We start from the raw sequence: 16,955 nt of genomic DNA on the forward strand, positions 1-16,955 counted from the left end.
ATTGTCTATTGTTGTGACTTAGATAAAGATCAGATCACATTTTATGACCAATTTGTGCAGAAATCCATATCATTCCAAAGGGTTCACATACTTTTTCTTGCAACTGTATATCTGTACACACTGCATCTATTATGCCTTGTACCTCACATATCAGTACACTGTTGAATATACTATATATCTGTACATATTGCATCTATAATACTGTGTAATATATGCAGTGTGTGTGTGTGTGTGTGTGTGTATATATATATATATATATATATATATAATATATATATTTTTACACATACAGAGCTATAATAGGTATAATAGATGCAGTGTGTACAGATATATGTGGTCAGTTATACATTATGGTCACTGTGTGTCAGGTATATGAGGTAGTGGTCACTGTAACTGTCTGAAGTATTATATATGAGTGAGCAATGAGTAAAAACAGGGCATGGGTGGGGGGCAAATGAAGAGAAAAGTGGAAGACCTCTTCTTACCACTCCAGTCTGTATAGATCAATGCAGAGCTGATTGTGAACTTCTAATACTTGCTATTAGAGGTTGAAGGACCCGTCATGATGTCATCACAGGTCCTGGCAGATATATCTCTCAAACCTGGGAACTACACCATTTTTGGTGCAATTCCTTTGCTAGATCCTGCAGGAACTGTAGTGTTGAAGATGATGTCATCACAGGTCCTGACAGATGCACTGTTCTAACCTGGGAACTACACTTTACACTGTGCAGTTCCCTTACAGGACCTGTGATGACATCTTCAAAGGTTCTTTAGCTTTAGGAAGAGAGAGAGAGGGGAGCAATTAGGGGGCGGGGCCTCTCCTCCACTGCAGGGGTTCCCTTCCTCATGGGCCCCATAGCAGCTGACTGGTCTGCCTATATGGTAGATACGACACTGGTTGGGAACTAACATTTATGTTCCCAAGAATAATGGTATATTGGCAGTCTTGGTTACAACGTAACAAATTATTACTTTAAATTTTATTTATTTTTTACATACACTCACCTAAAGAATTATTAGGAACACCTGTTCTATTTATCATTAATGCAATTATCTAGTCAACCAATCACATGGCAGTTGCTTCAATGCATTTAGGGGTTTGGTCCTGGTCAAGACAATCTCCTGAACTCCAAACTGAATGTCAGAATGGGAAAGAAAGGTGACTTAAGCAATTTTGAGCGTGGCATGGTTGTTGGTGCCAGACGGGCCGGTCTGAGTATTTCACAATCTGCTCAGTTACTGGGATTTTCACGCACAACCATTTCCAGGGTTTACAAAGAATGGTGTGAAAAGGGAAAAACATCCAGTATGCGGCAGTCCTGTGGGCAAAAATGCCTTGTGGATGCTAGAGGTCAGAGGAGAATGGGCCGACTGAGTCAAGCTGATAGAAGAGCAACGTTGACTGAAATAACCACTCGTTACAAATGAGGTATGCAGCAAAGCATTTGTGAAGCCACAACACGCACAACCTTGAGGCGGATGGGCTACAACAGCAGAAGACCCCACCGGGTACCACTCATCTCCACTACAAATAGGAAAAAAAGGCTATAATTTGCACGAGCTCACCAAAATTCGACTATTGAAGACTGGAAAAATGTTGCCTGGTCTGATGAGTCTCGATTTCTGTTGAGACATTCAAATGGTAGAGTCCGAATTTGGCATAAACAGAATGAGAACATGTATCCATCCTCTGATGGCTACTTCCAGCAGGATAATGCACCATGTCACAAAGCTTAAATCATTTCAAATTGGTTTCTTGAACATGACAATGAGTTCACTGTACTAAAATGGCCCCCATAGTCACCAGATCTCAACCCAATAGAGCATCTTTGGGATGTGGTGGAATGGGAGCTTCGTGCCCTGGATGTGCATCCCTCAAATCTCCATCAACTGCAAGATGCTATCCTATCAATATGGGCCAACATTTCTAAAGAATGCTATCACCACCTTGTTGAATCAATGCCACGTAGAATTAAAGCAGTACTGAAGGCAAAAGGGGGTCCAACACCATATTAGTATGGTGTTCCTAATAATTCTTTAGGCGAGTGTATGGTAATACATTTCAGGTTGTAATCATTATTCTATTTTCAGACTCCATGAAATTCTGTTTGCAACCTGCTCCAAGTTTCAGACTTTTCTCATGTGGATGTGTCCCTTCCATTAATACATGCAGGATGTGAGGTATGTGTGTCAAGAAGAATGCCTTTATTTGCTGTCATCATTCATATACAGATATAGGCTCTGTATAACCTCCTCTCTACTATACAGACAAGGACCCTATTATTGTTTCCTCGTGTGACCTCTTCTCTCTGATGTTATTTGTGTAAGTTCTCCACACCCTCTGCAAATTGTGTTATAGAGTACTTCCTTTTCTCTATACTGACCCTGCCTTCCTTCTTCTTGCTCACTTGTACTTGATGAAGACTGTGTGGTCTCGCTCTCTGCAGACTCTGGGTCCTCACCTCATTCTTTATTAGCTTGCTTTTCTGTGTTTAGCCTCCTTCCCTCCCTGCTGATAGCTCTAACACTTATACAAAAAAGAGGAGAGTAGAGGGAGCAGATCAGCTGGCGGCAGCTAAGTCTAGTGTGCTGTTGGATCTGTAGGTGCCCATACACATTCAATAGTTGTTGGCCCACAGCTATCACTCTTGAGTCCCTCCTGGCTTACCTATATACATACATGTTCGGCTCGCCTGAACATGTATGTGTATCCTATGGGGAGACTGGAGAAAGCCGCTACAAGACACCTCTGGTGGTAGTTTATCTCCTGTGAGAACAAAAGGATTTTGCATGATCCTTGTCTCCACTGACTTGATCTGTCGAAGGAGAGTCGGGATCTCACCACAAACCATTAGAGTGTCTGACTAAATCGCCTTTCTCTTTGTTTTGCATTTAACTGTAGAACAGGGAGCTAGTGTTGAGCGTGAATATTTGAATTACGAATATTTATCTCTAATATCGCAACTTTGAGACTTCGTGAATATTTCGAATATAGTGCTATATATTCGCTATATCGAATATTCATAATTTATTCCATCTGAAAACATGATTCCTCCCTGCTTCTTGCTTGTGGGACAATGAGAAATTGGCCCACAAGCAACTTAAGCAGGGAGGAATCATGTTTTCAGATGTTAAAAAATAACAAATATTCAATATAGCGAATATATAGCACTGTTTTCCATCTGAAGTCATGAATCCTTCCTGCTTAAATTGCTTGTGGGACAATGACTGTTCACTTCAGATGGAAGAAAATGACGAATATTTTAAAAAACTAATATATAGCACTGTATTCTATAGTGTTATATATTCGTTTTTAACCCACTTCGCATTACGCAAATTTTACATTGCACATTTTTCGCAATTGCAAAATAATCTTGAATACGAATATTCGCGAACATGTGACGAATATTCTACCACATATTTGCTAAATATTGCGAATTTGAATATGGGACCTGCCGCTCATCACTAGAACAGGTATGTCGTCCCTCCAAAAATTGACAGAGCTACAATGCATCAAGAGGTACTATGAGCTGATCAATTTGCAAAATATTTGTGTTTTTTTAATGCATATAAGGACTCTAGTACGGTACTGCATCATTTCTAGGCTGCAGGCGTGGAAATTGGCTGGCTGAAAAAAATGTTTAGACCGTTTAAAGTCAAATAAAACATGGTCTTAAAAGTTCAAAGACGCAACCCCAAGGCATATGTGTATCCTTCTTACTCCAAATTTGTATTTATATTTCACTACAACTTTTACAACACATAAGCTTAGATACAAGGGCTCAGCAGTAATTTGATCATAGATATCACTTTATAATAATCAGTTTTGTGTGACCTGTATCCATTGAAGACCTGCCACCAAATATTTTTCCCAAATCGATCATACCACTACAAAGAGTTTGAATACCACCAGTCTGTTATTGAATAAGAATACTGCCATATGGTGACCATATAGTGGTAGATAATACTTCTATACAGGTGATTTGCAGACTACATAAGCAATTATAGTACAAATATAGGATAGCTCAAGTTATTAACTCTGTTTTCATCTCTATCCAGCCCAAACTACTACATGTCTTTGCAGAGTTTGCTGTCCAGATATCTTTGTCACCTCGCTTTTCCAGAACTTCTCATCACCTATTTCCCACCTTCTACGCAAACTTCCCTTACCATGGCCGTTTAACAGCATTATCCTGCATCTTTGACCTAAACTGAGCCCACATTACTCTATCTGCTGTGTAGTAAGGTGCCCCAGAATACTGTACTTCAGAAATAATGCTGTCATAACTACTCTATAGTGACCCTAATATAATAGTACCAAACAGATAATATACCAGATGGTTATTGCACCCCAACACAGTAATAGTACCCCTCTTGTCCCCCTCACTCAGAAATACTACTGCAACACTACACTGGTGTCCCTACGCAATAATAATTTTCCTTTTGCGCATGCCACAAATTAATGTCCTCTTTGTACAAACAGCAATACTGCCTTCCCGGAACAGAATCATCATAATAACTGCCTCCAACTCCGCTCAAATCCCATGCCGCCAGATCAGTGAAGGCAACATCACGATTAATGGAGTCGGACACATTTGTGGGGCTTTAGTCTCTTTCTCATACCAACAATGATTTATGAAAATTTGGATTTTAACTAAAATAAAAATAAGTATGCATTACTGGTAAAGAAAATGTATTTATGTATCCAAATTTTGAAGGTAAGCAAAGATATGTTTCTCACTATTCTATGTGGACAGTGTTGAGCTTAGTCATTCTGTTGGTATTACACTGTGATCACATATGGAAAAGTACTTATGAAGAATCCACTTGTCAAAGGGCATTTGCAAATGCCTATGCTAACCTACTATTTTTTCCCTACAATCTGATTTCAATTATTTGAACCATTCAATTTAGTTTTCTAACGCATCAATTTTTAGATGACTCCACCTAGAAACATTCTACATAATATGCTGGAGTAAACGAGGATTGTCCATTATATACTAATGTCATGTGCTCCACAGGGGTTCATTTCTGCTTATTATAAAGTCCAAAACAACAGTCCATAATAAAAAATTGTAAGTTCTCCTCAAAGCTAGGGCATCAATACCATAAGAGCTTAAACTCTGTGCAAGCTCCACTCCACCTGCTCCTTATGTTCTACTCACTTTAGCTTCTTTATACTTTCCCCGAGAATAACTACTGTACCAGAAAACCAACATGCACTTAAAGTGTAACTTTTTTATCTGCCAGCGCTAGGCATGTATACGGTACATGAGTTAGTCTGTCAATGATTGTCAAAAGATCTGTAATTACCTTATAATAACAGCTTTCATTAATGTCCCCTGTCCCTTTCCACTGCTCCCTTAAAGGGGTTCTCCGGCCTAAACCTTTTTTTGGCTCATAACTTCTAACCTGTGGAGTAAAGATTATTGGTGACATACTTACCTTCCACAGTGTAGCCATTCGTGAGATCTGCCTCCTGGTCACGTGGTCCCTCCAGATGGATTTTCTGTTCTTCCGGGCGAAGTCCGTCTTCTCGTCTTCCGGTCTTCTCTTCCTGCCTTGAGCAGGAGACGGAACGTCATGAATGACGTTGCCGCCTCCTGCAAAAAAAAGCTCCTCACTCCCCACGCAAGCGCACTATGCTGAATGCTAGTGCACATGCGAGGGATGGTTGTTTGTATTGTACAGGCTTCTATGTGTAGCCTGTACTGACTCCTGCACAGCGCAATGTAAGCGCTGTGCAGGAGTGACAGCATAGCGATCAGCCACAGAGGCTGATCTCTATGCTGTGCATGTCCCAGGGGGCACTTTGGATGGCAAACAGGGGGCACTGGGTGGCAAACAGAGGGCACTAGATAGCACAATGGGGGCAATGGATGGCACAATGGGAGCAATGGTTGTCACAAGGGGGCACTGGATGGCACAAGGGGGCACTGGATTGCAAACAGGGGGAACTGGATGGCACAATGGGAGCAATAGTTGTCACAAGGGGCACTGGAGGGCACAAAGGGGCACTGGATGGCACAAGGGGCCAATGGATGGCACAAGGGGGCACTGGATGGCACAATGGGGGCACTGGATGGCACAATGGGGGCACTGGATGGCACAATGGGGACAGTGGATGGCACAAGGGGGCACTGGATGGCAGAATGGGGGCACTGGATGGCAGAATGGGGCACTGGATGGCACAATGGGGGCACTGGATGGCAAAATGGGGGCACTGGATGGCATAATGGGGGCACTGGATGGCACAATAAGGGCATTGGATGGCACAATGAGGGCAATGGATGTCACAAGGGGGCAATGGATGGCACAAAGGGGCACTGGATGGCTTAATGGGGGAAGTGTATGTCACAAGGGGGCAATGGATGGCACAAGGGGGCACTGGGTGGCAAACGGGGTACTAGATGGCACAATGGGGGCACTGGATGGCAAACAGGGGGCACTGGATGGCAAACAGGGGGCACTGCCACAAGGGGCACTGGGTGGCACAAGTGGGGCAATGGATGGCAGAATTGGGCACTGTGGATGGCACTGTTATCTACGCACTGTGGATGTCACTGTTATGGTGGCAGTGTGGATGGCACTGTTATGGGAATACTGTGGATGGCACTGTTATGGCCGCACTGTGGATGGCACTGTTATGGGGGCAGTGTGGATGACACTTATAGAAGCACTGTGGACGTCACTGTTATGGTGGCACCGTGGACTTTACTGTTTAGGGGGCGCCGTGGATGACACGGTTATGGACGCACTGTGGATGGCACTGTTATGGATGCACTGTGGATGGCACTGTTATAGGGGAAGTGTGGTTGTCACTGTTATGGGGGCACTGTGGATGTCACTGTTATGGGGCGCTGTGGATGTCACTGTTATGGGGCGCTGTGGATGTCACTGTTATGAGAACACTGTGGATGACACTGTTATGGGAATACTGTGGATGTCACTGTTATGGACGCACTGTGGATGACACTTATGGGAGCACTGTGGACGTCACTGTTATGGGGGCACCGTGGACATCACTGTTATGGGGGTGCTGTGGATGTCATTGTTATGGGTGCTGAGTACAAGTTATAGGGCTCGTGCACAGAACCGTTTCGGTTTTGCGGTCTGCAAGGTGCCGATCGACTAAATAAGGATACTGTCCGTGTGTGATTCACATTTTTTTTTTAAGTCCCATTGAGTTCTATGGGTTTTAGATCTGCATTATGAGAACCAGAATAAGACATGTTCTATCTTTCGCAGAACTGACATATGGATGTGGAAAGCGCATGGACATCATCAGTGTGTTTTTTACATCGGTATGTCAGTTCCAGTAAAGACAGAACATGCCTGATTCTGGTCCTCAAAATGAGGACCTCAAATCCATAGAACTCAATGGGTCTGCAAAAAATGTGGATCGCAAAATGGACATGGTCGTGTGTATAAAGGTTTAGATACACAGCTCAGCAGGTTGTATGATACAAAATGGAATTAGATACACAGCTTAGTAGGCTGTATCATAGAAGATGGGATTAGATACACACTTCAGCAGGCAGTATCGCACACAACAGGCTTTGTATGAGGCACACATACATGTTAGGATTAGATACAGATGTGTTTGGACGTGCTTGCCGATTCCAGCTGTTTATCACACTCTGGAGATGGTGAGGGAAGAGCCCGTGGACGGTCAGTGATGAGTTTAGATACACAGCTCAGCGGGCTGTATCACACAGGATAGGATTAGATACAGATGTGTTTGGGTGTGCTTGCTGCTTTCAGCTGTTTATTACACTATGGAGATGGTGAGGGAAGAGCCTGTGGACTGTCAGTAATGGGATTTAGACACTGAGTGAGAAGTAGAATCATGTCTGTGTGCAGAAAGATGGACACAGGAGTTGTAGTGGGTGTAGGAGCTGCATGCAGAGCAGAGTGGGGGGCGTGTCCAGCCTGTGACTCATCTCTGTGCAGTGCAGCCAGGCTTGTGTATCAATAAAGTTATGTATTCAACAAAACAAGAAGGGGAGAAAGTAAACAGATCTGCCAGGATAATGTGATGTCTTCCTGGGGGGGAAGGAAAGCTCAAACATGAAAACAGGTATTGGGGGCATATGTAGGCATGGTGAGGGGTGTTAGGAGCACATAAAAAGAATTTAGATTTTGGGACCGGACAACCTCTTTAAAAGACAATTACTATGGCTTGTCTGTCTCCAGCTAAAAAGACGGAGGGGGCAGTTCTTCACCCTGCATGCCTGCATTAGGCTTCAGAGTAAGGAGGCGTGTCTCTCAGTAATCTAATCTTATTGGCTGGCAGGTTGCTCCTGGCTACAGCAAATGTGTATATGAAGTGAGGGAAAGCAGTTTTGGCCTCAGAGAACTGGCAGAGGAGCCATCTTGAGAAGGTCCTCATATTGTAGAGGTTTAAACAGCCGTAACTAAGGGAAAAACTTAAAGAAAACAGTGGTATGTGAAAAAACTAAAGATTGCTCTATGCATAATGCTGCAGCAGCAGTAACATATGCAAAATTTTTTGATTTTTTTTATGAAAACATGACGGTAGTGATGAGCGAGCATGCTCGGCCGAACTACTGTTCGGCTCGAGCTTCGCTATGCTCGGCAGATCCGAGTGCTCGGTCGAATAATTTGGGTGCTCGAATACAATTTAATACAATGGAAGTGAATGGGAGAACCCCAGGCACCTCCTGCTCGGAAGAGAAGAGGGTGTCTGGTTCATAAAAATAGGTTAGAAATTGATGAAAACCCCATCAAAATGGTTTGGAAACAGCATTAAGAGGATAGCTGGATACATCTTAGACTCCTATTATGTACGACATACAATAGACAACCACAAAAAGCCTATATGCCAAAAGCCAGGTATATACAAGCCATCCATCTATCCATGAGACAGATAACAGCCAGCATACCTTACAATGGCAGCCTTGTGCACTATGAGATATTCCAAACCAGCTCTCATCTGACTGAGAATCAGTAAACCCCAAAGTTATTTTGCATCTGTTGGATGGCTTGGGTGGACCTGCACACATAGATAAATATCATTAGGGCGACTAAAAGTTTTCCGATTGTCCAAACATAATATTCAATAACCTTTCTATACAGTTTTGTCATGTAAAAACTAATTTGCATAAACATGGGCATATGGGAAAGACATGCAAATGAGCAGAATCTGCCTTGTTTTTCAGCTGTCATAAGACTATGAAAACCAATAGATGGTGCTATTGAGTTATAAACAGCGCCCTCTATTGGTTTCACAGTCTTATGACAAGACAAATATTCTTGTCAGAAGACTATGAAAACAATAGAGGGTGCTGTTCATAACTCAATAGCGCCATCTATTGGTTTCATAGTCTTCTGACAAGAATATTTGTCTTGTCATAAGACTGTAAAACCAATAGAGGGCGCTGTTCATAACTCAATAGCGCCATCTATTGGTAGTCTTATGACAGCTGAAAAACAAGGCAGATTCTGCTCATTTGCATGTCTTTCCCATATACTCATGTTTATGCAAATTCGTTTTTACATGACAAAACTGTATAGAAAGGTTATTGAATATTATGTTTGGACAATCAGAAAACCTTTTGTCGCCCTAATGATATTGATCTAGGTGTGCAGGTCCACCCAAGCCATCCAACAGATGCAGAATAACTTTGAGGTTTACTGGTTCTAAGTCAGATGAGAGCTGGTTTGGAATATCTCATAGTACACAAGTATGTAAGGTATGCTGACTAAACCTGTCATCTGTCTCATGGATGGATTGATGGCTTGCACATACCTGGCTTTTGGCATACAGCCTTTGTGTGGTTGTCTATTGTATGTCATACATAATAGGAGTCTAAGATGTATCCAGCTATCCTCTTAATGCTGTTTCCAAACCATTTTGATGGGGTTTCCATCAATTTCTAACCTTTTTTTATGAAGTAGACACCCTCTTCTTTTCCAAGCAGGGGGTGCCTGGTTGTCTCCCATTGACTTCCATTATACTCGGGTGCTTGGCCGAGCACACGAATATAGCAATGTGTTCGGGCCAAACACCCGAATACTTTGGTGCTCGCTCATCACTACATGGCATTTACACTTTAAGACTTGGGGCCAGCAGACTTAGGCCATTTTCACATTGTCAGTATTGTGCATTAATATTTGTAAGTCGAAACTAGGACTGGAATCTGCAAAGAAAATAGTTGTACCTTCTGTGTGTGCTGGACCCTCTTCTGGTTTTGGCTTACAAATAATTATGCAAGACCATGACTGGAACCTACAGAGAAAATAGTTTTACCTCTTCTGTGTTTTGGACCTGCTCCTGGTTTTGGCTTACAAATATTGGTGCAAAAAATTACCAAATGCTTCCTATGTGAAAGTGGTCTATGAAGACCCTAAACAAAGTAATGCGAAAAGGGGGACTATAGGTGAAGTGTGCAGCACAATACATTTCTTGCTATGCTACAGACATGTTAAGAAAATGAAAAAAATAAAATAAAAATCTTAATAACCATATATAAGAAATACAAAATGAGATACATTTATAATAATAATAGCCACCCTTTATTGGCATCGAAACACACATCTTCAAAAGACAATTAATTTGGAATTGTCAGGTTAACCCATTTGCTATTTTATATATTTGCATTGTAGCCTTTATTGCTTATTGTAATTACTATTAACACTTTGTAAATGATTAATCTTTGTTATTTCATTAGTAGTGTTGAGCGTGAATATTCGCATAACTAATTTTAAGCGCGAATATCGGCACTTCGAGAATTTGCGAATATTTAGAATATAGTGCTATATATTCGTTATATCGAACATTTTTCATTTTTTCCATCTGAACACATGATTCCTCCCTGCTTCTTGCTTGTGGGCCAATGAAGTCATTGGCCCACAAGCAAGAAGCAGGTAGGAATCATGTGTTCCCTTCAAATGGAAAAAAATTATGAACATTCTAAAAAACGTATATACAGTTGCAAGAAAAAGTATGTGAACCCTTTGGAATGATATGGATTTCTCCACAAATTGGTCATAAAATGTGATCTGATCTTCATCTAAGTTACAACAATAGACAATCACAGTCTGCTTAAACTAATAAAACACAAAGAATTAAATGCTACCATATTTTTATTGAACAGACCATGTAAACATTAACAGTGGACGTGTAAAAAGTATGTGAACCCCTAGACTAATGACATCTCCAAGAGCTAATTGGAGTGAGGTGTCAGCCAACTGGAGTCCAATCAATTAGATGAGATTGGAGGTGTTGGTTACAGCTGCCCTGCCCTATGAAAAAACACACACCAGTTCTGGGTTTGCTTTTCACAAGAAGCATTGCCTGATGTGAATGATGCCTCTCACAAAAGAGCTCTCAGAAGACCTACGATTAAGAATTGTTGACTTGCATAAAGCTGGAAAGGGTTATAAAAGTATCTCCAAAAGCCTTGCTGTTTATCAGTCCACGGTAAGACAAATTGTCTATAAACAGAGAAAGTTCAGCACTGCTGCTACTCTCCCTAGGAGTGGCCGTCCTGTAAAGATCGCTGCAAGAGCACAGCGCAGACTGCTCAATGAGGTGAAGAAGAATCCTAGAGTGTCAGCTAAAGACTTACAAAAGTCTGTGGCATATGCCAACATCCCTGTTAGCGAATCTACAATACGTAAAACACTAAACAAGAATGGATTTCATGGGAGGATACCACAGAGTAAGCCACTGCTGTCCAAAAAAACCCATTGCTGCACGTTTACAGTTTGCACAAGAGCACCTGGATGTTCCACAGTAAGACTGGCAAAATATTCTGTGGACAGATGAAACCAAAGTTGAGTTGTTTGGAAGAAACACACAACACTATGTGTGTAGAAAAAGAGGCACAGCACACCAACATCAAAACTTCATCCCAACTGTGAAGTATGATGGTGGGGGCATCATGGTTTGGGGCTGCTTTGCTGCGTCAGGACCTGGACAGATTGCTATCATCGAAGGAAAAATGAATTCCCAAGTTTATCAAGACATTTTGCAGGAGAACTTAAGGCCATCTGTCCACCAGCTGAAGCTCAACATAAGATAAGTGTTACAACAGGACAACGACCCAAAGCATAGAAGTAAATCAACAACAGAATGGCTTAAACAGAAGAAAATACGCCTTCTGGAGTGGCCCAGTCAGAGTCCTGACCTCAACCCGATTGAGATGCTGTGGCATGACCTCAAGAAAGCGATTCACACAGTTCTGTAAAGAGGAATGGTCAAGAATTACCCCTGACCGTTGTGCACGTCTGATCTGCAACTACAGGAAACGTTTGGTTGAAGTTATTGCTGCCAAAGGAGGTTCAACCAGTTATTAAATCCAAGGGTTCACATACCTTTTCCACCTGCACTGTGAATGTTTACATGGTGTGTTCAATAAAAACATGGTAACATTAATTCTTTGTGTGTTATTAGTTTAAGCAGACTGTGATTGTCTATTGTTGTGACTTAGATGAAGATCAGATCACATTTTATGACCAATTTGTGCAGAAATCCATATCATTCCAAAGGGTTCACATACTTTTGCTTGCAACTGTATAGCACTAGATTGAATATAGATATTCCATATAGTGCTATATATAGTTTTTTTTAGAATATTCATCATTTTCTTTCATCTGAAGTCATGATTCCTCACTGCTTAAGTTGCTTGTGGGCCAATGACTCATTGGCCCACAAGCAGGAAGCAGGGAGGAATCATGTGTTCAGATAGAAAAAATGACGAATATTCATAAAAACTAATATATAGCACTATTCTATAGTGCTATATATTCATTTTTGGCCCACGCCTGTATTGAGCGCGTAATATTCGATGTCGAATATAACAAATATACAAAATCGGGAATATATGATGAATATTCTACAAAATATTTGTGAAATATCACGAATTAGAATATGACCCCTGCCGCTCATCACTATTCATTAGTTCAGCAGGAAAAATATAATACAAAATAATGTTGCATGCGTATAGATAGGTTAGAGGTTAGCAAATAAGTATTACATTTTTGGCAGTAATTCATTAGTTGATCTTCGAACGTTTTCATTCATTGGTACTTCGTCTACCATTGCTTCATTGATACCACTTGAGTCAGTAGATGAGGGTCTTACATTGGTAGTCCTTTTGGGCATGCATAGTAACAGCAGCCACGATTTATAACCATGGCCTACAAATACATATAAGAGAGGATCCAGGCTGGTATTCAGAACAGCTAAACACAGTGTTGTAACAACAGTTTTCTGAAGAACCTCATGTAAGGTGCATATGTCTGGATGATGAACCAAGTAATTTAGGTGCACCGTTCTTTGAATATGGTATGGCAAAAAACAGACACCACAAACCAATAAAACTAAGATTATCATAGTAATTTGCTTTCTAATGGTTTTCTTCTCCATTGGCATGGTCGCAATATGTCTGATGAGCAACCCATTACACACTACAATGGCCAGAAAAGGGAGTATAAATCCAGCAACCAAGGCATAGTAGTTCATATACATGACCCTCTTCCATGCTGACATCACAGCAGGTTCAAAGCACCTTATGACATTTTCCCGGACAGTGATGCCAGAAAATAGGAAGGGCATTGTACTTAGACCTGTAAAAACCCAGACACCAGCACAGACCTTAATGGCTGTCTTAACTTTTATTGTTTCTGGGTGCACCACTGACATATAGCGGAAAATGCTCAAACAAGCCAAGAAAAGTATGCTGGAGTACATGCTGAAATAGAAAGAGAATGTAGTAACACGGCACAGTAAGTCGCCAAAAATCCAAGTCCCATCCATCTGATAGTAGGCTATCCTCAGAGGCAGGAAAAATATAAACAGAAGATCCGCCACTGCAAGGTTTAGCAGGCATATTGTTGATAGTCCTTTCTTTTTCCTGACCTTACAAAAAACATACACAGCAGCCCCATTAAAGAGCAACCCGCTGAGAAAAACTATAATGTAGACAACTGTATACACCACATGCTTATAATCATCTTCTATGGGACAAGGATGTACGGTGTCTGCTTCACTGCTGTTCATCTGGAAAGACAGAAAAGGTACATCATATTGAATGTTCTGCTAATGTCAGGCATCAAGAAGACATAGCGCTGATTGGGCTATACATAACATTGCTCATGTTTCCCATTAATCCACTGTTTAAACATGCCCTTAAAGGGAACCTGTCACCAGTTTTATGGTGTCCTAACTAAGGGCAACATAAATTAGTGATTGATTCTCTTAGCACAATGCTGGGTCACTTTCTTTTTTTTTTTTTTTTGCCTGATTTTTTATATATTTTTTTTTAATATATTTTATTTTCCAAAAAAATAGTGTATAACAATCTTCTATTTCAAAATCACAAAGCAATAAAGTAGGAATACATTAATACATTAATCTAATCCTGTGCTGAATTTCCATTTTATTTATACACCCCCCTTATCCCTCCCTCTACCCCCCCCCCTTTTTTCTTTCCGCGGGACTGCCTTGTCTGCATCTTTGTCATTGTTTCCAGTTGCCAGTTGCCCCCCCTCTCCTCCACAAAGCCGCCGTATCTACATCGGCTGTCGTTATTTCCAGTTTCCCCAGATCCGTAGCCAGATTGCCCTTTTCCCTGCTGTTTGGGCTAGAATATGTTCATACTGCCTAACTCTATTCATCCACTCCAACCACTCCTGAAAACTGGGGTATTTCATGGTGCCCCAGTGTTTCACAATTATTATTTTGGCTAGTGCGGTGCCCCGAAACCACAGTATTTGCTCAATTTTATTTTCAACTGTCTCTGGGAATGTACCCAGGATGGCGTAATCAATGCATGCCTGGTACTTCATAGGTGAGTGGTCCTGCAGTTTCCGAAATATTTTTATCCAGTATTCATTTATCCCTGGGCATTCCCACAGCAGATGTTTATAATCTCCTCTGTCTTTGTTACATTTGTAGCAGTTCTGTTTCCTATCTTTATAAAAGGTGTGCAGTAATGCTGGTGTATAATAGAGGCGGTGTATGATCTTCAAAAGGATCCATGCATGTGCGGGTGACACGGTCGATCTTTTAATATTTCTATATACAGTATTCCACATAATCGGTTCCCCTTTCCCATTTAGCCTCACCCCTAAATGTGATCGTTTTTGTGTGTTCATATTTTAACTTAACGTACATCTGTGATATGGAGGTGTTAAATGTCATATCTTGACAGAAATCTAAAAAAGTGTTCCTTACTATCTTCAAATAATTCTTATTCTCCGTGTGGTATATGGCATGATGTAATTGTTCATATTGAAATTTATCCATAAATCCTAATGTGATATCTGGTAATATTTCATTTAAGGGCTTAATCAGTCCTTGATGAAAAACTTGTGCAATTAAATATATCCCATGTGTTTCCCAATATTCAGCGTGGCCTAGTTGCATAACTTGTGGTAAGTGTGCGTTCCCCCACAATGGGGTGTACTGAACTGCTTCAGATACACCCGCCATGTCTCTAATTTGTTGCCAAATATACCCAAGCATTCTACAAAACGGGTTTATTATTGTTTTCTTCTTAAGAATACCAGTTTCAAGAATGTGAAAAAGATCCGACCATGGTCTACAATGCTCCCCAAAAAGAAGGCAGATGCATTTATTCCTCCGATTCCTCACACACCATCTCAGTTGGGCAGCTAGGTAATATCCTTTTAAAAAAGGGATGGACATTCCACCCTCTTCTTTATACAGATACTGAATCTTAATTCTGACTCGTTTGCTGCCCCATATCAGTTCGTTAACCCCTTAAGGACGCATGACGTACCAGTACGGCATGTTTCCCGAGTCCTTAAGGACCCATGACGTACCGGTACGTCATGTGTTGTTCCGATCACTGCCGCCCGGCCGGCTGTGATCGGAACACGGTGCCTGCTCAAATCATTGAGCAGGCACCTAGGCTAAATGCGCGGGGGGGTCCCGTGACCCCCCCATGTCGGCGATCGCAACAAACCGCAGGTCAATTCAGACCTGCGGTTTGTTGCGATTTCTGCAGTTTCTGATCCCCGCGGTCCCTGACCGCGAGGATCAGAAACTTTATTGTGCCCAAAATCTATCTGTATCCCCCCCCTGCACCCCCGAGTGATTTTAGCCCAGTGGGAGGTGCAGGGGGAGGGTTGCGGGCGGTGCGGGAGGCGGGCAGTGCGGCAGGCGGGATCGCGATCCCCCGCCCGCCTCCCCTTGAAAATTCATTGGTGTTCAGTGGGTATACCAGGGTGCCAGCACATTGCTGGCACCCTGGTATAAACGGCTGACATCGGCGATGCGATGTCAGCTGTTTAACCCTTTCCATACAGCGGTCCGTACGGACCGCTGTATGGAAAATGTTAACAGCTCAGGGAGCTCCCTCCCTTTCCGATCGGGGGGCTGCTGTGCCTTTGCAGCCCCCCGATGGTGAGGAAGAGAGCCCCCAGACAGCCCCCCGACAGCCCCGTCCTCACCCTTCCCCGTCTGCGAAGTTGTGGCAGACGGGAAAGGTTCCCATGGCACCAGAACGCCGTCTCAGGCGTCCTGCTGTCCATGGTGCTGAACAGATCTGTGCTGAAAGCATAGATCTGTTCAGTGTAAGTAAAATACAGTGCAGTACAATATATATTGTACTGTAATGTATTATACAGACATCAGACCCACTGGATCTTCAAGAACCAAGTGGGTCTGGGTCAAAAAAAAAGTAAAAAAAAGTGAAAAAAAAGTAAAAATCAAAAAACACATTTATCACTGATTAAAAATGAAAAAAATAAAATTCCCTACACATGTTTGGTATCGCCGCGTCCGTAACGACCTGATCTATAAAACGGTCATGTTACTTTACCCGAACGGTGAACGCCATAAAAATAAAAAATAAAAAACTATGATGAAATTGAAATTTTGCCCACCTTACTTCCCAAAAAAAGGCAATAAAAGTGATCAAAAAAGTCGCATGTACGCCAAAATTGTAACAATCAAA

General features: G+C 41.9%; 1 protein-coding gene across 2 annotated transcripts in view; it reads right to left on the bottom strand.

The window, feature by feature from the left end:
• Nucleotides 1-12,814: 12,814 nt before the first annotated feature.
• LOC120997815 (cysteinyl leukotriene receptor 2-like) overlaps nt 12,815-16,955 on the bottom strand; it is a 103,136-nt gene continuing 98,995 nt past the window's right edge. For both annotated transcript variants that reach the window (XM_040428107.1, XM_040428108.1), the window contains exon 4: nt 12,815-14,032. In XM_040428107.1, the coding sequence (XP_040284041.1) occupies nt 13,004-14,032 (1,029 nt within the window). In that variant the 3' untranslated portion in view covers nt 12,815-13,003. The remainder of the gene's footprint in view (nt 14,033-16,955) is intronic.

The sequence above is a fragment of the Bufo bufo genome, chromosome 4, assembly GCF_905171765.1.
Source record: "Bufo bufo chromosome 4, aBufBuf1.1, whole genome shotgun sequence".
In the NCBI taxonomy this organism is placed as follows: domain Eukaryota; kingdom Metazoa; phylum Chordata; class Amphibia; order Anura; family Bufonidae; genus Bufo; species Bufo bufo.